The sequence below is a fragment of the Aplysia californica genome, unplaced genomic scaffold, assembly GCF_000002075.1.
Source record: "Aplysia californica isolate F4 #8 unplaced genomic scaffold, AplCal3.0 scaffold00060, whole genome shotgun sequence".
NCBI classification, from domain to species: Eukaryota; Metazoa; Mollusca; class Gastropoda; order Aplysiida; family Aplysiidae; genus Aplysia; species Aplysia californica.
Genome location: NW_004797330.1, coordinates 439,647 through 459,874, shown reverse-complemented (window position 1 = coordinate 459,874; position 20,228 = coordinate 439,647). Strand labels below are relative to the sequence as shown.

At 38.7% G+C, this 20,228-nt stretch overlaps 1 protein-coding gene across 4 annotated transcripts in view; it reads right to left on the bottom strand.

Moving 5' to 3' along the window:
• Window positions 1-9,426: 9,426 nt before the first annotated feature.
• LOC101850235 (SNF-related serine/threonine-protein kinase) overlaps window positions 9,427-20,228 on the bottom strand; it is a 28,558-nt gene continuing 17,756 nt past the window's right edge. For all 4 annotated transcript variants that reach the window (XM_005093223.3, XM_005093224.3, XM_005093225.3 and 1 more), the window contains one exon: window positions 9,427-13,198. In XM_005093223.3, the coding sequence (XP_005093280.1) occupies window positions 11,647-13,198 (1,552 nt within the window). In that variant the 3' untranslated portion in view covers window positions 9,427-11,646. The remainder of the gene's footprint in view (window positions 13,199-20,228) is intronic.

The window sequence follows — 20,228 nt, the reverse complement described above, 5'->3', positions numbered from 1 at the left end:
TGTGCACATAAGCATTCAACCATTAACACTCACGCACAAACATACACACACACAAACAAAACATAAATAAACACTCCTGCACACAAAAAATCAGTCCAACATTAAAATTTCAACGTTTCAGCGGATTCCTGTTAATCATATTCAGTTTCAAAATTCTAGTATCATATTAAAGTACCTGAAAACTTTGAGAATAAGATTTTCTTTCCATGTTGCAATAGTTCATATCCAGCTGCATGCAGGAGTAGACACATACATGTGCACAGACATGGGCACTGGCGCATATACATGCGCCACACACATACACTCAAGATACACACCCAGCTGAACAAAAATGTACATGTACAATGGATCAGGTCTAAGATTACAAGTCATTATAACACAAATTATTCCGTCACAATTTCCGCACAGACCACAATGTGTTATTACCCCTAATCACTCACATTATGACGACAGTCCACAAAATGATAACAGGACAAGCCCAGAGCTTTTCATTACAATAACAAGGGTACTGATCTGCGACGGGACATTTACAAAAAAGTTAGAAAAGCTCACCACAGCATACAAACGATGGTTAGTTTTATGTGCCCCGGTGTCAGGGATCTCTGAGAATTCCATTTTAATCAAATGAAAGTCATTTAGAATTTGACCACAGAAAATACAACATTTATTTCATGATGGGAGAACTCGTGGGCTAAGGTGTACCAAGTGCTGAGATTAAGGACAATATGACTTCTAAAGGTACGCATCTAGTAATCACAAATAAAACAATACAAAAAGTTTTCTAAAATATGAAACAAGAATATAAATTAAATTTAAGGAAAAAAACGGTATTGATCTAAAGACGATAAAACTGATTAAAATCACAGTGACAAATCGTCAACACAAAAGAAAAAAAATGTAAGGTTGTTTTTCTAATTTCTCTCATTGTACATAAAGACAAAGAGAGGGACACATCCAGAGACCTACACTGAATTCTAGCTATACATGAACACACAGCAAAAAGCCCTTCCAAACCCACAGGTCTACAGGAAGAGGAGCCCAATGAAGGACGAGACCATGAAGACTATAAAATGTAATGAGAAGAATAAATAAATAACAAATCTGTAACAAATATTGTGAATGTGCTGTATACAGAAGTAATGCAATAATTCACCAAGGTAATCGGTCAAGCAATGGGACTGTACATTCTATACAGGCTGACAGAATCAAGGGGCACTGGAGCTGCAACACTGGACAATACTTTAACCCAGTCCTCTCACATCAATGCAGTTCCAAGCATGTGCATGATGTGCAAGCTAACTTAAACCAACTAAACATTCTAAGAATGTTAACAATGAAATGTAAGGCAGCGTTGTGAAATCAGGTGCTCATCAAAATAACGAAATCCAAGAAACAGGCCTTTTTTTCGCCAGTTTGGAAATTTTTATCCCATTTTTATTTTTGGGCTTAACCCATTCAGTACCACAACGGCTGCCGCCGGCCACTTTCATTTCATAAACCTAGTACCATTAGGGCCAAGACTGGCCGGCACTAGTAGAATTGTTTCTAGGGAAGTGTATAAGCTAGGTAACCATCGTATTTAACCAGCATTTCAACCATCAGAAAATAAATAATCACTCTCTTCTTTTCGTCAGCCAACCTTGCCCTTGATCTCTGGATATTTTAGTTGGACTAAATTCAATTTAAACAAACTGCAGTTGACACAGGTCCTGGAAACTAAGATCGAGTATTCTTCATAGGCGCCCGCATAGCGTTCAGACTATTAGGCGAATTTTTGGACAATTTTAATGAAACTATCAGTGCTGGTGGAGAAAACCCACAGAATGGTAGCAATGGTAGTGAAAGTGACATTGATGATGATCTACTTGTGCCTTGGGGGGGTGATTCGGACAATGAGAATGAAGTCAATGAAGAGCATGTGACTATGACTACGACTCAGCTGACTGAACCTGAAAGTGCAGTTCTAGACAGGCCTACGGACACTAGCAACACCCCTGCATGGTCTAATCAACTGGAAAATAGGAGAGAATTAAAGGAGTTTACAGGCCAACAAGGTGTAAATCCTCAATTAGGTCTTCATAATGGTTCCAACTCCTTTTGAGATTTTCCAAACTTTTCTGCCAGACACGTTCTTTGAACTGGTGGCAGATCAGACCAACATTTATGCTGCAAATAACAATCCCCCTTAAGTCAAGGATGCCAGTTGAGGCTGCTCATATAAAGCAGTATTTCTTCATTAACATTATGTTTGGAGTCAAAGACCCTGATTATAAAATGTACTGGAGCAAAGACAGTATGTTCAATGAGTCCTTGGTTTCCCAGAGCATGTCGAGAAGACAGTATGAACAAAAAAAATCTATTTTTTCACCTCAACGACAGTGCAAACTATATTCCTCGTGGTCAAAAGGGACATGATCCCATTTACAAAATCAGGCCAATGTTTGATGCTGTGCTTAATGCATCGAAAAGTAATTTCCATTCGGAAAAGGAAGTGTCGTTTGATGAGGCCATGGCCCAGTCTACTGGACGACTTTCATTTAAACAGTACATGAAGGGAAAGCCATGTCCTTGGGGAGTCAAAGTTTGGAGCTGTGCAGACAGTCCAACTTGCTGCCTTTGAAATTTCAAAGTGTACACAGGAAAAAATGAAACTGCATCCAAGAATGGTCAAGGACATTATGTTATTAGGAGCTTGGTGATGCTCTGCTTGGGGAATTTCAACATTTTTATTTCGACAATTTTTTTTTGTCAGTCAAGCTCGCCCTTGATTTTCCTGAAAGACACCTACTCCTGTGCAACATTTCAACCAAACAGGAAAAGATGCCCCTCAGATCAGAAAGAAAAGCTGCCAAAAGGGTCTCTGGCAATGTGACATGCAGGTAATCTGTTGGCGACAACGTGGGAGGACAACGAAAGATGAAGGTGCTGTCAATCAACTGTAACCCGACAGAGACAACAGTACTTCGGAACAATGCAGCTGGGCGGGTTCAAAGATACTGCCAGCGCCTGTCCAAACCTATCACTACTACAACAGTTTTATGGGTGGCGTGGACTAATATGACCAAAACAGGTGATATTATTATCAAGTTGGGAAGAGGATGTTAAGTGGAGGAGGTGCATGGTCTGGTTTCTGCTGCAGGTTGCCATCAACAGCTACCAGATGTACAAGCACAAGTACAAACAGAGAGCCACAACGCTACGACTGCCCACTCACTTTGAGTTTCGCCTGGAAATTATCAGAGCTCTACAGCAGCTATCTATACGACGAAGAGACAATTCAGAAAAAACTCAAATGGGAAATGACGAGTGTACAAGTGTGCGGCTACATGCCCGAAGGAGAACAGTGTTCAAAAAGACTGACACCTTCTGGTGGACCTGTGGAGACTTATATGGGGTGTTCTCGGTGTAATTTTAATCTCTGTACAAAGGAAGGTGCTTTCGCGAGCACCTCGAGGGCCTATAAACTACAAAATGAATGTTTCCAGTGATTGCTTTTGTGAACTTAGTCCTGACTGCAAGTGCTTTTATTTTCTATTATGAAATACAGTCAAAACACAATGTAATCAAGTAATTTTTTAATTAAAATCTATTCATTTGAGAAGAACATGTTTCAAGAATTTTTTTAATTAAAGGATTGGTTATTTTATAATGGTTTTTTTTAAAATACCTACTACATCACAAAAATGGAGTTATTCCCCTATGTGGTCCTGAGCCATCTTCCTACTGGAAATCCAGTGGTACTGGGTGGGTAAACCTCTTTTGTATATATATAAAAACACATTTCCATGTGAATTTTACTGAAAAACATTGAATAAAGGCATAAAATGTTATTTTTCAGTCTTCAAACACTCTTTAGCTATTGGAGTTACCAAACTTTGGTGGCCATTTTCTCGTTAATTTCACCACTGAAACCAGGCGACCTCACTCCCTTCAATCACATATCTTGAGTTCTATTCAAGATAAATGGATATTTATTTCATTGGAAGCAAGGCAAAGAAATCAGCATTCACATGATACCAATAACTCCACATGCCAAGAAATTGACGAGCCCCTGATTCCACTGCGTCGTGATACAAATTGCATATGGTGAGGGATGTTAAAGTATCGATGAAATTTCTCTTGTTCTATGAAAATTCTCAGCTTCCAACAGAGTATTAAAAAAACAACTGATTTTCAAGGTCAGCACACTATATTAGCAATCTACCAGAGATCTATTTGCCTCTGCCCTCGAAAAACTAAAAGCTGGTATATTGGAAGTTTCCACACGAATATTTTGAAAAAAATCTGAAACAGTATCCTAAGTTATCCCCGTTAACTTTTTAAAACTGTAGCTGCTGCTATACACAGCTACAATCCCAGTCCAGCAGCACAATGCAAGCCATGAGAAAGGCAAAGACAGTCCAGTGTCACATTGCTCCAGTTGAGAAAAGCTCAGAGTATCACAGACAACCGTAACAAATGCACGTAAACAATCCTCCAGCCTGCCACTGCAAGGCATAGACCATAACATCAGAACAACAACAGCTATGTAGGTTTGCATTTTCACACACATACATACACACACACACAAACACAAACAGGGAGGACATGGGGGAGGGGAAGGTGTCAGACTGAGTGAACTTTAAAAGCTGTATGTGACATTTTGTTCCAATAGTATGTGAGCAACAATTCAACAATGGCTTTCTGAGCAAATCAGTCTGTGAGTGAAAGTGCATACTGTACTAATCACAATTTTTCCACGGAACCTACATCTGCTGTTGAAAAAGATAAAAGCAGTTGAATGGAAGTTGCTGCTATCAGCCCAGGAGGTTCTTAGAAGGGCCGAGGTACAACAATGGCCTAGTACTGGTAGTACACCACCTCACAGCCAATTTATTATATATCAATCCACATCACATCTCAACATCCCTTTCACATCTAGTTCACATCACACTAACTCAAATTTCGAAATAGCATAGCAGAAATAATAGCTTAAAGAAAAGCTGTCCAAGACCTTCAAATTACATTGACTCGCTACTGTAAAAAAAAAAGTCAGTAACCTCTGAACTATACACCCCTTTCCACGTTGTCTTCCACTATATGCTGCAAAACTGAATAGCACACAAGCACTGTGAAAGTAAATAAGACTTATAACTACATTTCAGCTATGCTCACATACTACTCAGTGACCAATCTCAATGTAACTCATCAAAAATGATGTCCGTTGAGAAAAACGTCTAAATTCTTTTTCTTTTCTTTTCATATTTATACAATATCATGGAGTATAAAAATGAATGCAAGACATCAAAACAATTTCCCTTATCCCAGGCCAACTTCCAACCTATAAGAGCAGACACCACCATCCAACCCCTCGACTGAAATTGGAAATCTCCCTCCCAAGAATTTCAGAGATTGCAGCATAACAAACGGAACATTAACACTTCCACCAACGCCAGCATTGGGAATCAAAGACAAAACACAGAACAGAAATCACACTAAAAAAATGAAGATGGTGGGGTGTCTTAATGAGAGTGCACTTGGAAAACCACATTTAAATCAAAATTGTTAAAAACATTCATGTACACTCTTCGGTTCAAAAAGCCCTTTTAAACTAAACCATTTCAGTAAACTAGTAAAAATTTTCACATTATGAATGCAACAAAGTTCCCACAACAAGTTTCAACAATTTTGTTCCAAGTTTTGTGGCAATGATGACAAGAAAGAATATGCTAGGGTGGGCTTGGAATTTTTTTTTCATGTTGACTTGCTCGAGTTCAGCATTAAAGTTCATGCCAACAAAAAAAACAAGACCCCAAAACAGCAGAACTATGCATCAAACAAAAATCATTCAAGTGTAAAAATATCTACAGGCAAAAATTTATGTCATCTACTCAACATACACATAACGGCTTCACAGCTACTAGCAGGCATTCATAATTAACCCCTTCATTGCCATGGGACGTACAGTAGTCTCCGCCTAAACGCACGCCATACAAAAGCACGCTCCGCTTAACACACGCTTTCGTCATCTGATGGGTTTTGTACTATATAATTTAGACGTATAAACACAGTCACTCCCTCTAAACGAACGCTCCGATCGGCGAAACATGCCGACAGGAAAAGCTTGACAAAGGGAAATTTTCACTACAATCTGCACAACTTACATAACACAAGGCTAGAAAACCGGAAATTTGATGAGACTGCCCCTCATGCCGAACAAAGAGAATGATGGACAGTGTTTTCCCACTCAACTTTCCACAGAAGACGCATAGATCTAGGGGGGGGGGGGGGTTGAAATGCTTTTTGATTATTGGAAATGCATCTTAAAGTTTGAGAGGAGGTTTCTGACTGGAGTTTGGGTGACTGCATGCAATGTTTAGTTAGACCTAGGTCTGGTGCACAACATGCGTGAATACTGTAAAACACTAGATAGGCCTCTATAGGATTAAAGATTGGCCAGGTAAGCCTATCAGCTGCGCCCAAAGAACTTATAATGTACTTGTTCAATGAATCAGAAGAGAAATGTTTCTCTGAATGTAGAAATCTAGATTCTATGATACTGATGTCGCCCATAAATTTACGGTCAGGTTGGTCTCTTGGAAAGCCACATGGCAGGGCCAACGTCTCAATGACTATCACCAACAGTTTCCTCTTAGGCTATCTGTTCCTGACATTTTATAGTGTATATTCATTACACTGAGTCTGTTTTTCTGCGCCCCCCCCATATTCAACGCCTTTGTATTCCTAATCGCAGACCCAATGTGACCCTTGTCCCAAAGGGAGATGACTGCGTCCCTTCTTCCTTTGGCAAAGGTTCAAGTAAACGCACACTCAGTATAAACACACTTTGAGGATCCCTCCTGAGCATCATGCGTTTAGGCGCAGACTACTGTACTGCACAAGCACTGCGTGGAATCGTATTCAGGAATAAAAGACACACATATTAGTTCCTACTTTGCTATTATTGCTTTACTGCTGGGCTTGCAGACAATCGATAAACACAGGCGGCCGTGTGCTCTCATAAAATATTAACACTAAAATGACTTTAAAAAGGAAACAAAAATTCACTTTTTGACATAGATTTGCAAGTTATTCAAAATTATGAGTGCCATGGGAGAAAATAAGGACTGAGAAAAATGAGAAAAGTGACACGATCGAAGACCCGGGGTCTGCAATATGTTATGGCAGCGCTAAATCTAGGCGTCCATTAATTAACGTGAGACTGCTGTCCTGGGTACCAAGCTCAGCTGAAAATCAGTGCTGACAGCAGGGACGCATAGCATACCCCCTGGCAACGAAAGGGTTAACAAAATACCAGACAAATACTGGAGAAAACAGCAAATCAGGAGGGACCTAAAAAGTAGGCTATTCCTGCGTAAGAAACAAGGTTCTTGATCATTTCAGCCCATAAACCATATAAACGCATACACAAGCATGCATGAACACATACACACACTATATAGTCAAAGACGACAACTACAACGCTATTATTTTGCCTCGCAAAAACCAAGCATCTTATCAAAGAGGTGACAAACAACAAAAGCTGACCAGAGCTCATCAATGATTGGAGTGCCATTTCTTTACTGGAAGCATGGCAGATGCCATGAAAAAGATGGGGGGAGAGAGGGGGGAAGGGGGGAATAAGAGAGGGATCACGCCCAAACAAGTCAAGGCAAGGGCAGACAACATTGGGACACCATCCACTGTTTCCTTTCATTCTCACTTTTTGAAAGAAAATTGTAGTCTATTTGCGTGCTGGCATTTTAACAATTTTACAATGGTCACAGCATCCAAAATATGACAAATGAAATACGAATCAATTTGGGTGGACTGACAGTTGAGTCTACAAAATGTCTGTCTTTACAAATGGCTGAAAAGAGGGAGGCTATGGACACTTAAAGACAATACAATCACTAAAAATAAGCAAAGGAGCAAAGAAATCCACTTTTCCAACATAAACTTCATAAAACCTGACAGACTGCTTAAAATTAAAAAATTGTCGTGCACACACACGTGCACCACACAAACACACACACTCACATATAAAAGGTATGCAAAATGTCATAACTTGACCATTACAAGGGAATTGAAGAAAAATTGTTCAAACTAAGAAACTTAATTATTCCTCTACTGGGACAAATAGGAATCTCAGTGGATCAACTTCGTGAACAAAACATGACATGCCCTTCAGGACTGAAAAATCTACCCTAGCAAATCTGTATCAATAATATTTCTTGTAAACTTGCAATCCTTATTACAAACAATAAACATGTAATCGTACGGAAATACCAACTGATAATATCAGAATGTCGGAAAAAAAAGAAAAAAAACTGAACGTAATGAACTTGATTGCAGCCAATACTTAGAAAACAGTGACGGGAACAACACTGGATAATACTTGAATGTTAGTTTTGAGCATCACTTTTGTGTGAGGGTGCAGATGAGGCATATATCGCAGAACTGATACCCAAGACGATTGTGCTTTCCTACACATTACACGTACACAAAACTGTGGCACAGGACTAGCATATGATGACATGCTACACATTACAAACACACTGTCCTGCAACAATGCAGATCATCTCCACAGTTGCACAAACAGCAAACAAAATCTGTTTCATAATACATGACAGGTTGCTTTTTAATAGATGACTCGAGATATTGTAAGACATCATAGACAGTCTAATGATAAAAGATGGAGGGGAGGCACCTTAGGTTTTATTTTAAATATTAGTATGTCATAACACAACAAAAGGACCTTGGCAGTGGCAACTAACCAATATGCAACGTTAAAGATAATAATCAAGCGCACACATACTGGTACACCGGGCATACACACATGAGAGCAACTATCATCTCATCTCAGCTTCAGGCATTCTCTCTTGTACCGTATGTAAAGTTAGTCACAGGCTTTTCATTCTCATTTCTAAAAAAAATATTGACCATCATTTTAGGTAACAATGGGGATATGGAGACTTAATCCATGAAAATGAATAGCGCTCAAGAAGATTTTCATCAAATTATACAGAACAAGAACTTTAAGATAGCCTAGTAAAAATACTGCAAAACTATAAAACTGAAAAAATAAGAAAAATGTAACCTAGAAAAACATGACACTGTGATGATTGTAATGACAGCAATAAATGTTTTTTGCCTGATCAACACATTTTAAATCATTTAAGAGGTGGGCTGCTTTGATCTTGCCTGTCAGGGCCAACCTGGACTACGTGGATTACAGCAGCCCCACAGACAGATGTCGATACTCTTCTGAATAACTCCCCCACTTAGTGAAAACATTCACATTATCCTTAATGCCTGTACACAGGTAGAGATGATAAAGAATGTTTGAAAAAAGACAAAGAAGAGGAAGAGTAGAAATAGACAATCATATGGGGAAAAAATACTTTACACGGTAGAAGTCTGTTAGTCATTCACATTAAAAATTTCTTCTTTTTAAATACTAAGAAAAAGGCTGTAGAAAGTAACTTGTGAAAATGATTTTTAAAAAGAATGCATTTGACCTCGACAGTAGTCATGAAATGGAATTTGAGGTTGAGAAATGCATACGAACAGACACAGAACAAAAACGCCTTGAGAGGTATACAAAACTTCTTTGTACTCCCGTTGGAGATTCTGACTCCACAGCTGCAAAAAAGGCATCCTCAAAAACTAATACAGCCAAGCTATTGTTCAATAGTTCTTCCTTACCACTCAAGACACTGACCGTCATAACTCACCGCGAAATAATAGAAGCAACACTAAATATATATGAGAAAGGAGTAGCCAAAACAAAGCACACACCGGGCATGCCCACAAAGGCAAATCACTAGTGAGTACACAAAAATTTTTTACTTTTCTTTCTCCAGACTCTTCCATTTAACAAGTCAGTAATGCTCCGCATAGAGTAAAGACTATACATAATAGTTCTGTGCACCAACATAAACAGCAGCGAGTACAGCAATTGACCTAATTTCGGACTAAAATAAATTAATCCTTTAATTATGGCAGAATATATCACTAAAGACTATCATCGTTTTCCAACTCGGCAGTTGTAAGCCACAAAGGAAACTTAAAAACTGCACTTATTTGTCTGTTACTCACTGTAATAACGCTGCCAAATGTGTTAGCTGAAATCAACTGCGATAGCCCAGTGGCAGCATAAAGCAAAAACATGTCTCATCACAAAAAACAACCTCTATTCGTCAACATGACCAAAAAAAAGTTTCACAAATAAGACTGCCTAATAACTCTAATACAGCTCCAAAAAAAAACCTGAAACAGTGAGGTAAAGAGAACGAAGTAATGCTTAAAGACAACTTGTTTGCTCCAACTTTTTCCCATTACACATACACAACCACGTCATTTGATTGAAACCACCAGCTGGCAGTCTTGTCTATGAACATCTAACTGACACAACATAAATGATTCGGACATTGGGACTCCTTTCTGGTTTTAAGACTGGGAAGCCTAGTCTGAAACCGCACAAATGATATTGTGTTTTAGAAATATTCTTTCAAGACAAACATGATAATCATTTCATTTCATCATAGTAAACACGGTGTCAAGTCATAACAGGTTTGAAGGGTGCCTGGAAATGCATTATAAGGAGTAGCATTTCAACAGCACTATAAAAACAGAGCACAATAGATCTTTTCCAGGGAGTAGCAATTTCACAACAGAAGAGAGTGTTCCTGTGCAGAAAAAGACCATCTCCAAGCACACGACATTCACCCATGCCAAGGATGGTTCCCTCAGTCCCCAGTGACGTATTATAAGAGAAGAACAAATCATATTTCACTCCACAGGCAAGCTGAAACCAAGTAACTGCTTGATCATAACCTTTGTCCCCACTACACTAACAAACAACAGAACACAATGCAGCTGGGCATCAGAACCTGCTGAGCCAGGGTGATTACTGTTCCACTGGGTATATCATTCTTAACACACACCAACATAAAAAGCCATGAGTTCACAAACACATACTAAATCACTCAAAAAACTTCTGACCACAATCAAATAAAACTACCCCAGGATCTTGCTTTATCGAATATCTTATTTCAAGTGTAAATTCTTTAGCAGAGCTTACAGTATTCTCAAAAGGCTGCATAAAGACTGGACTTTCCTTTTCCTTTTTATTTGCAACTACATTGAAAACATTGCAATTAAATTTAACCCACCCAAACAAGCTGTTCTATTAGCCTCTACCATTCCCCAATTGTTTGAAAAAGGCAAGGGTAAAAAACTTTGATCTTTCCATCCTTTGGGGTTTTTTTTTATATGGACAGATCTTTACCACTGAAGTTAATGGTGATGTCCAAACTATTATAGTCTTTATTATTTTCAAATCCCCACTGTACAGCATAATAATATGAGGATGAAACCTGTCTAAAATAACTACAAAATGAATATTCCATCCGAAGAACATAAAAACTATTAAGAATTCTACATGTGAGAGAAACAGGAAGTCTCTAGATCTAAATTTTCATTCAGTAGGAAAATGTGACATCACCAGTTTTCCCCCACCCCCGACATCTTCATTTGCTTATCACAGTATCTGTGTTTCTGAAAATTCTTGAAAGCGCTGGCCTCAGCCCTATATTAGAGCTCCACTGTCATACTTTCCTTCCCCAAACTTGCATCTCACTGAGGATCTTCAACACATATATCTCAGACAACCGAGCAACACTTGGACTCCACTTGTAGACCCGGGCCAGCAGAGCCCACCTTGCAGCAGGTAGGAGCTCCCTGGGCTGGGTTGAGCCGAGATCCAGTAGCAGGGCCACAGTCCCCTGTGCATAAAGACGCTGCGCTGGTCTGGCTTTCCATGAGGCGCTCACAGTACTCTGAAATCTGTGAGAACTCATCGCAATCAGAGCTGGCTGGGAGAGGGGAGGGGTAATGTTGACCTAGATACTGGTCCGGCCGTTCGTGTGAGGGTGCCGGGGCCACTAGGACAGAGGTCAAACAGCCGGTGATCTTATTGTTATTGTTGTTCAGTGTGTTGGAGTTGTTCATGGCAGTGTTACTGTGTAAGCTGATGCCTCCGCTGAGAGGAGACGTCGAGCTGATAGACGATAGTTTTTGAGAGAGGGCCAAAAGATGAAGGTCTGTGTTCAGTATGGCTAACCCTTCGTGGCCAATCACAGGGTTTTGCCGAGTCAGGTGATTGCGTTTGTTATTCAGACTTATCTTACTAAAATTGTTAGTTTTCAAGTTGCTATTTTGGTTATTACTGCAGTCAATGTTCTCATCACCAAACTCTAAAGTCACATGTCCATTACTGGCTACTGGCCACTCATTAGGGTCCTCTCCACTAGACCGGCTATCACTAGCACACAGAGTATGATGTCGCGAATTATGTTGATGTCCTTTCCCACCACTACCACCACCATTTCCACCACCACCTCTCCCGTCACCACCACCACCACCACCATCACGACGACTACTGCGACCACCACTGGATGTCTTGGCACCGCTCCCACCATTGCCGATTCTGCCACCACCTCCAAGGTTGTTCCCTCCACTGGGACCATCTGTGTCACTGGAGTGGTCACTGCTATCCCGCCGGTGAACAAACTTGTGTTTGAGTTTACTGTCTTTCCGAGAGCGGCCCTCTGTGTCGTCAGTGTCGCTTGCGTCTGAACTACTGCAGCTTGCACCCCTCTGGCCAGCTCCCCGGCGGCGGCGACGTTGTTCATACTTACGCAGGATTTCAGGGGAAGCCATCCCACTGTGGGAGTACCGGCCACGAGGAGCAGATAGCTTCAGGGGGACAAAATCATCCTCATCCTCCGATTCATTCTCCTCATGGATCTGATTGAGCAACTGTGGAGAGCTGCAAACAGACTTCAGAGGTCGCCTCGGATTCACAGGATCGTGTCCTGCACTAGGAGGCTGAGACAACTTCGGCATCAGTCCCACTTCAGGACCGGACGCTGGGGAAAAGTCACTCGAGCGCTCATCCAGGAACTCCAGACTTTTTGATGGCTTCAACTCACAAGAGTCCATGTCAAAGTCATCAAGGTCATCATCATCATCGTCGTCCTGAGACTCCTCACGTATGAGACTGCATTTGCGTATGGCAGCAAACATGGCCTCAGGTGACAGCTGGCTCATGCCTGGTGAGGCTGACGCTGGCGATGGGTGGGTACCCGGGGGCGACACCAACGACTGCACCAGGTTGGAAGGGTCACAGTGGTCTGGTCCGGCCGACTGAACTCTGAGAATCAGAGAAAGAGAAAAGCAAATGTAAGATGACACGATATCATTCTTTCCATTGAAAAGCATTTGAAATAGAGATATGTTAAGACAGGGCGCATACAAAAATTGCATAAAGGGAACAAGAAAAGAGGTAAAGACATCCTCTTTGGTCAAGAAACAAAATGAGCCGTTGGCATTTATCAACAGAAGCAATCACTTGAGTAACATTTGCAATGTACATGTATTTAGTATACTTAGGTTCATCCTTGATTATGAAATACTGTGTATATATGTATAGAGATACAAATAAAAAGTAGAAACATTGCTCCTACTGGTTGATTGAACTTAAGGGGGGGGGGATGGGCAGCGCATGGCAGTCAGCCGCCAACAACTATCAACATAGACCATAAATCTATAGAACTTGGAAATCTTTCACAAAAATGTTTAATGGCAGCATGAATTGCTTTAATTCAGAGCCAAATTACTTGAATAATTAAATTTAATGTTTAAACTCACAGTCAAAAACATTTACAACCAGTATCCTATACACTGTCACGTCAAGAATAAATGCAAATATGCAATGAACAAGACAGGGCAAAATAAAAGTTCATCAAGCATTCCTCAAAACAGAACTAACATAATCAAATGTATGCATTAAAAGCTCTACAAAGTTAGAACAAGAATGGTCTGTACTGAACTTTATAAATAGATAAAAATCAATGAACACGACTCACAGCAATCTAAAATGTTAAAGAAAACATGAATTTCCAAAATTCTATTGAGAGAAAAAGGAGGAAATAAGCTCAACAAATGGGGGATGGGGAAACCACTCAAGCTCATTAATCAATGTACAAAATACGAGTGATTATGAGGGAAAAAACTAAGACATAAAGAAGTCAGTTATCTTCTTTTAATTCTTTTTTGCACTAAACAAGCTTCAGCAGACAAAAGCACACAATGCAGCACACAGGATATTTGAGCAGACCATAAATAAAAATACCTTTCTGAACGGCTCAAGCTCCAGAGCAAGAGCTATCTGAATTATCTAAACATGCAACACAACCATGCCATCCACAACTTCAGACCATCTGTTGCATTAACCACTTACAAAAGAATTTTTCAAAGTCATGAACACCTCGATACAAGTGGTCTCCAAAACTAAAATATCAGCTTTAGTGTAATTTTAAGAATGTTTTTCTGTTCTCCAAGAACATGATTAAGGACCCCTCAACCTTTTCATAAAACCAGATCATACGAAGTATCGTTCCATTTCACAAACAGGAAAATCAGAAATTGAAAATGATTTATGGGAGAAACACCTTGAGGTCCCATAAGGCTTAAAGACGAGACATAAAGCCGTGAAATAGACAAAAACACCCGTATATTGTGCTGAATCGGTGAACAGCTTACAGAAAGGTATGTGCATTGCCAAGTTTTAACCCTGTCCAGCACAAACAACAACCACTGACAATATTATGAACAGAATGGGTGAACAACATCACTTATGCAATATGAAATTAAATGACTCTTCACAAGAGTGTGTGTGTGTGTGTGTGCATGTGTGTGTATGTGCATGTGTGTGCGAGCGAGTGTGGGTGTGTAAAAGAGAGACCAAATCAATTTATGGATTACCCCCAACTGTCTGCAAGAGTACTGTCTTTGTGTGAGTACCCACACAGGGTTGTGTGCTCTTGTGAGAGTACTGAGTGGGTGCTTGCCTGCACTTACACATGCCAGCAAATAAAAAACAAGTACTTGAACTTTTAGTATTTAAATGTCCATAAGAACTTTTTCTGCATGTATTTACATTGAGACTTTGGATTTTGTGCAAATAATTAAACAGATATACCAGTACACGTGTCTTACTTGTGACCAAATGTACAAATTACAGCATGTGCTTCACTTCAGAACAAGTTTCATTCATAGGAGGCAAATGAACACCTTTAGAATCACAAATATAGGGGAGAGGACACATTTGTCCATGGGAAAATAGAAACACTGAACCTCTCACTGACTATTACAGTAGGAAAAAATCCAAGAAGAGAAAAAGCTGTCAATCAGATACAGTCAAATTTGGGGGGGGTTTTATGCTGGCTTTTTTTTTTACGCCTCCATCAACATAATTTAGATCATTTATGAGCGAGCGTCTGACTCTGCCTATCAGCGCAAACCCTGGCTAAGAGAGATACAACATCCCAGTATAAAGTAGACAGAGACACTTGATAAAAATTTCTCCCCACTCGGGAATCAAACTCTGGTCTCCTGAAAGCAAAAAGCGAAGCGCCTAATCGCTACTCCACAGATGCCAGCAGATAGATAAGCCTCACGAACTAGTAAAAAATTATAAGCATTCAGCCATGTTTTCACTAGAACACCTGTCAGCTCTTTATGAGGCAATCTTTAATGGTATAGTAAAATCAGTACAAAATTATTTGCTTGTGCTTTTATAATTAATTTTTCTGTGCAAGAAAAAACTTTTGCTTGTAAATCATTACAAAGGGAAAAAAATCTCAATTTTTCAGAAATAGCAAAAAAGCTTTCTTCTTCAAAGAAATTATTATGTGCTTTTTAGTTACAAAAACAAAACAGAAAAAAGCATTTACTTTCTATACCAATCCAAGAGATTTCTGGAACTTTCAGTATTAGCATTGATAGGTTCTTCCCACTTTATTAAACCTAAATTTCTTGAGCAAACTCAAAAATTTTAATAAGATTCTAAATTTCGTGGCTACCTTTTCTTCCTTCCCCGCACCATGTCCTTGAAAATGTAAGGGCATTTCAACTTATTTACGTATGCACAAAGTTATTTATGTAATAAATTCAATTTTCACAGAAGCCACAAAATAAACTTTTACATAAAACTATTTCTTTCTAAAGTGGGTGTCATGTGAACTATCTTATGCTAACAGATAAGACTAGTTCTCAGGATCTGCAGCAGAGGATTGTCTTCATGAACAATACAGTGTCCTTTTCTATTCCAGGACGTTTAACTCGGAGCACAAGCAGCTGATAGATGATCAGCTAGTCGATCTCTGTTTAAGTACCAACTTGGGAACACCATAACAAAATTGGCATTGAAGGTCACCACTTTCAAGCATACAAAAAGGAGGACACAGCATATACAGCAGCATACCAAAGAAACTACATGTGCAGTGCATATGTGTCTGTGTACATGTGTTTATCTACTTATCATCAGTATGTAGTTAATTCTTCATTGTATCAATTCTTTACGATTCAGGTAATCATTAGACTCGATAGCAAATATCCAACTTTGGGAGCATTCAGCAATATAATTTCAGCATCTCAAATCAAACATAGCAGAGCTGACTTTGTTTAAGAAAGAAAAAAAAAACAAGACTGCCAGATAACAAGGACAACTGGCCATGCCATATGACATGTTTCCTGTTTACTGGTAAAGTTTCACACCCTTCTAAACATAAATAGGCCATGTTCAAATCAGGTACCATAATGTGGGGGGTTGTGGGGGTTTTCCAGAATGCACACTGTTCTTGAGCCTGGTGTAGTCAATAAAACTGTCACATCAAGCTACTAGCAAAAGGCATCAGAGTCACTCTGTGAGGTTCATGAGATATCAAAGTCTGATTGACAAGTGTTACAACTCAAAAGCATCTGTGCACAAACAGGCATCATGACACCAAACCAGAGCCAAAATAATGCACAAACATGGTGTGAACATCACCTTGCTGCTGTTAGCTGTACGGGGCTACTTTTAAAAAATAACAAACCCTTATCTAGATTGAAGTGTAACAAATGCTGAGATATGGTGGTGGGTAAAGTTTTCCCTTAGCAATATCCAAATTAAATTTATTCACACCATATGCAGACGTAAAATGTTGACCAAAAGAAGGGTAGGCATTGTAACATAGGGCAGTACAGTTAAAACTGAACTGTACTGTCGTTGAAAAGAATCTGGAAACTCATTTTAACATAATACTAGTCGGCACTAACACATGGACACTGCACTTGCAAAGCACAAATTACAAGTTACAAACATTTTAAAAAGTATTGTTATCAAAAGGTAATCAGTAATATGTACCATCCTTAAAAGAAATGCGAAGCAGATCAAATACTTGTATTTTCCTAGAATCTTATTTCCTATTTTCAAATAAAGTTCATGCAATACTTTACTTACTACTTGCAAATCAACATCCACGATAATGAAACTGAACACTGCTGGTACTGACTTTCAGTATAACTGCCACAAAATTTTAATCAATGCAAAAGATGTTTATAGATGGGTTTTTAAATCTAAATGTAGGTGTTTCACATTGAATTTTTGCCAATAGTTGAAATTTCTACTTAAAAATTCACTGAGATCTCTCAAAATTTTTGACAAAGGATAATTTTCTTAACTTGCATCAGTCGGTATTGCAGTCCTATATATAGAGGTATGAGCAATTCTTGACAATCCATAAAAAGAATTCCAAGGGAAAGCACATAAATTTCATGTTAAAGCATGCCTTGCACCAAGCAGATTGGCTGACGTCTCAAATATGAGAAAATAATAATATATTTTTTTAAGTCAAAATATGGACCTTCCTAGGGCTTTTAAATAAAAACATGTAACTCATAGCTCCACATATAGAACTGCAAAAGAAAAAGACATTCTTTTTCTAAAAAATACTTGAAACAAAGACTGCCCTAGAAAATAACCTTTTTTCAGTCGAATGATCTGATAAAAAATCCAGTATTGAAACATTTTACTTCAAATTTTCCTTCAAACACTTGTATAATGCTTTTGAGTCAACTTACAGAGTAAAGAATTTAAATAAATACGTCAGCTGGGGTAAGAAACAACATGAAAGCCTCAAGATTTGTACCAATACAAGAAGAGACACTCACCACCGGCAAAGCTTTTACTTCATATGAATGGATTTCTATCAAAACAAAAGAAAACTCACTGAGCTGTTGTTAAGTGTTGTTAAGTCTCCATTCACTTTCCTTTCTAGCCCATATTATATTACTATAATAACAAATGAATACGGACCACTTGAAGAAAAGCAAAATTTAAAGCCTTACTGAACAGAGCAAACTAATCAAGGTTTCCTTTAAAAATTTAGTCTCTAAAAGTTGTATCTTACAATGTTTTCATCAACAACAATAAAAAGAAGAAAACAATATAAATGCAGAACTATCTTAATCAGTGTTTTTCTTTTAATTTTTCTGGTTCAACCCACACTGAAGTGACATTGTTCATCTATATAATAATATAAAAAATACTACTACAGTACTACAGATCCGCTGTGAACTCATGACCATTTAGATTTCATATTTATTCTCTGAACAATTCAGTTAGGTGCACGCACAAACCTTTCAGAAATCTGCAAGACTAAGTCAACTATACAACTAGTTAAATTTCAAAGCTATTCATTCTTATCTGTATTGTCCATTCCCCTCAATTTAAATTAATGAGAAATTTGAAAGTTGCAATGGAAAAATAGGAAAAAAAGAAGATATTGTGATTTCTTTTGAGATTTGACTTTCTGGGTCAATTACAACCATGCAACCCCCCCCTCCCCCCGACTTTCAGTGTGACATATCCAAAAAATTAACGCCGAGAACTATGACCATGACTTAGCATGCCCTCTGCTTAAATCAAAAAGAAAATTTTACACAGAAGTGGAAACGCCTAATAGGGGTGCTACCACAATAGTACAGCATAGGTTAACAGGAAAGAAGCATCTCAAGGTTTTTAGAAAAGGCCATCATAAATGTATACCTTTGTGAATGGAAGTACTTTCAGTTTTCACATGTGAAACACTGGCAACAAATTTTGAATGCTAATCCTTTCGTTTTTAGCATTGTACACTTATTCATCCTACATTTGAGAACTGAATTCCATTAAGAAAGAAAAAGATACACAAAATGAATCGACCTACGTTGCACACACACATACACACACAACACAGTAGCATTTCTTTAACCTAACTGGAAGTCAGCAATGTAAAATTAGTCAAAACAACAGATCTATAATTTTTATACGCCATCTTTTGAATTGCTAAACTATAGTACCAAATCATTTTGTCCTTTAGTTTCAATTGAAAATGGACATAAAACATTTTTCATATAAAAACAGCACTTTGCAAAAAGGGACATGTGATTAAAAAATAATAAGAGCAAGCAGGAAAGGGCAAATTACTTGATAGGGTATAACTTACTAACAGCTTCAAAGCAGCCAAGAACACAAGCTTGAGTGACAGACAGAATCCATAGATACACAGTTCAGACTCCTAGTTGTGCCCTCCAACCCCGACTCAAGACAACCCAGATAGCAGTGAAACTAGTCCTTTTGGCATGTATGAATGAGAGAAAGGGGCCAGATTAGAGACAGACAAAAAGAGACAAGACCCCATACTGAGTAAACTGCTGCTAGTAACAATGGGACAGATGCTCATTGGTTTTGAAATGAGGAACAGAGCCAGTGCACGGCACCTAGGGAAAGCCCTAAGTGTGATGACAGCATATTTAATTAACAGCGAGTTATTAAGGTTTATAAAAGGGTAAAGATTAGTAAAAGTCATTGCAGTTGGCATAAATTAAAGTCAGCTAAAGACTGAGACTTGAACTTGAATAAACAATTAACATGCTAATTTACAAGTGAAACCAAACCCTCTCGACAAATTTACTCTTTGAAAAAAATGTTTTACTAAACTGAATGTGTACAGCTACTCCAGAGGAAGTTGACAATTCTGGGTTCTTAAAATCATCTGAAGTATAAAATTTGAGATTTTCACTCTCAAAGATCATTTCCTGCTTTAAAAAACTTACGCTTTTTTTCCCCCACTCCAACTGTCAGGCTCACTGTACAGTGCATTAGTGCCCTAAATTCTGCAATTTTCTTGGCTATGAAACAAACAACAGTGATGAAAATCACAAACTATGTTGCACGTCAAGCAAGCATTACATTTTATAAACCTTCATACAGCTGCAAAGGGAGGGGGTGATGATAGATAGGGGGTGGGAAAAGCTTCAGACTGAATTATTGCCATAACAAGCGTACTCCCATCAGTAAAGCCAACTGTTGCTTC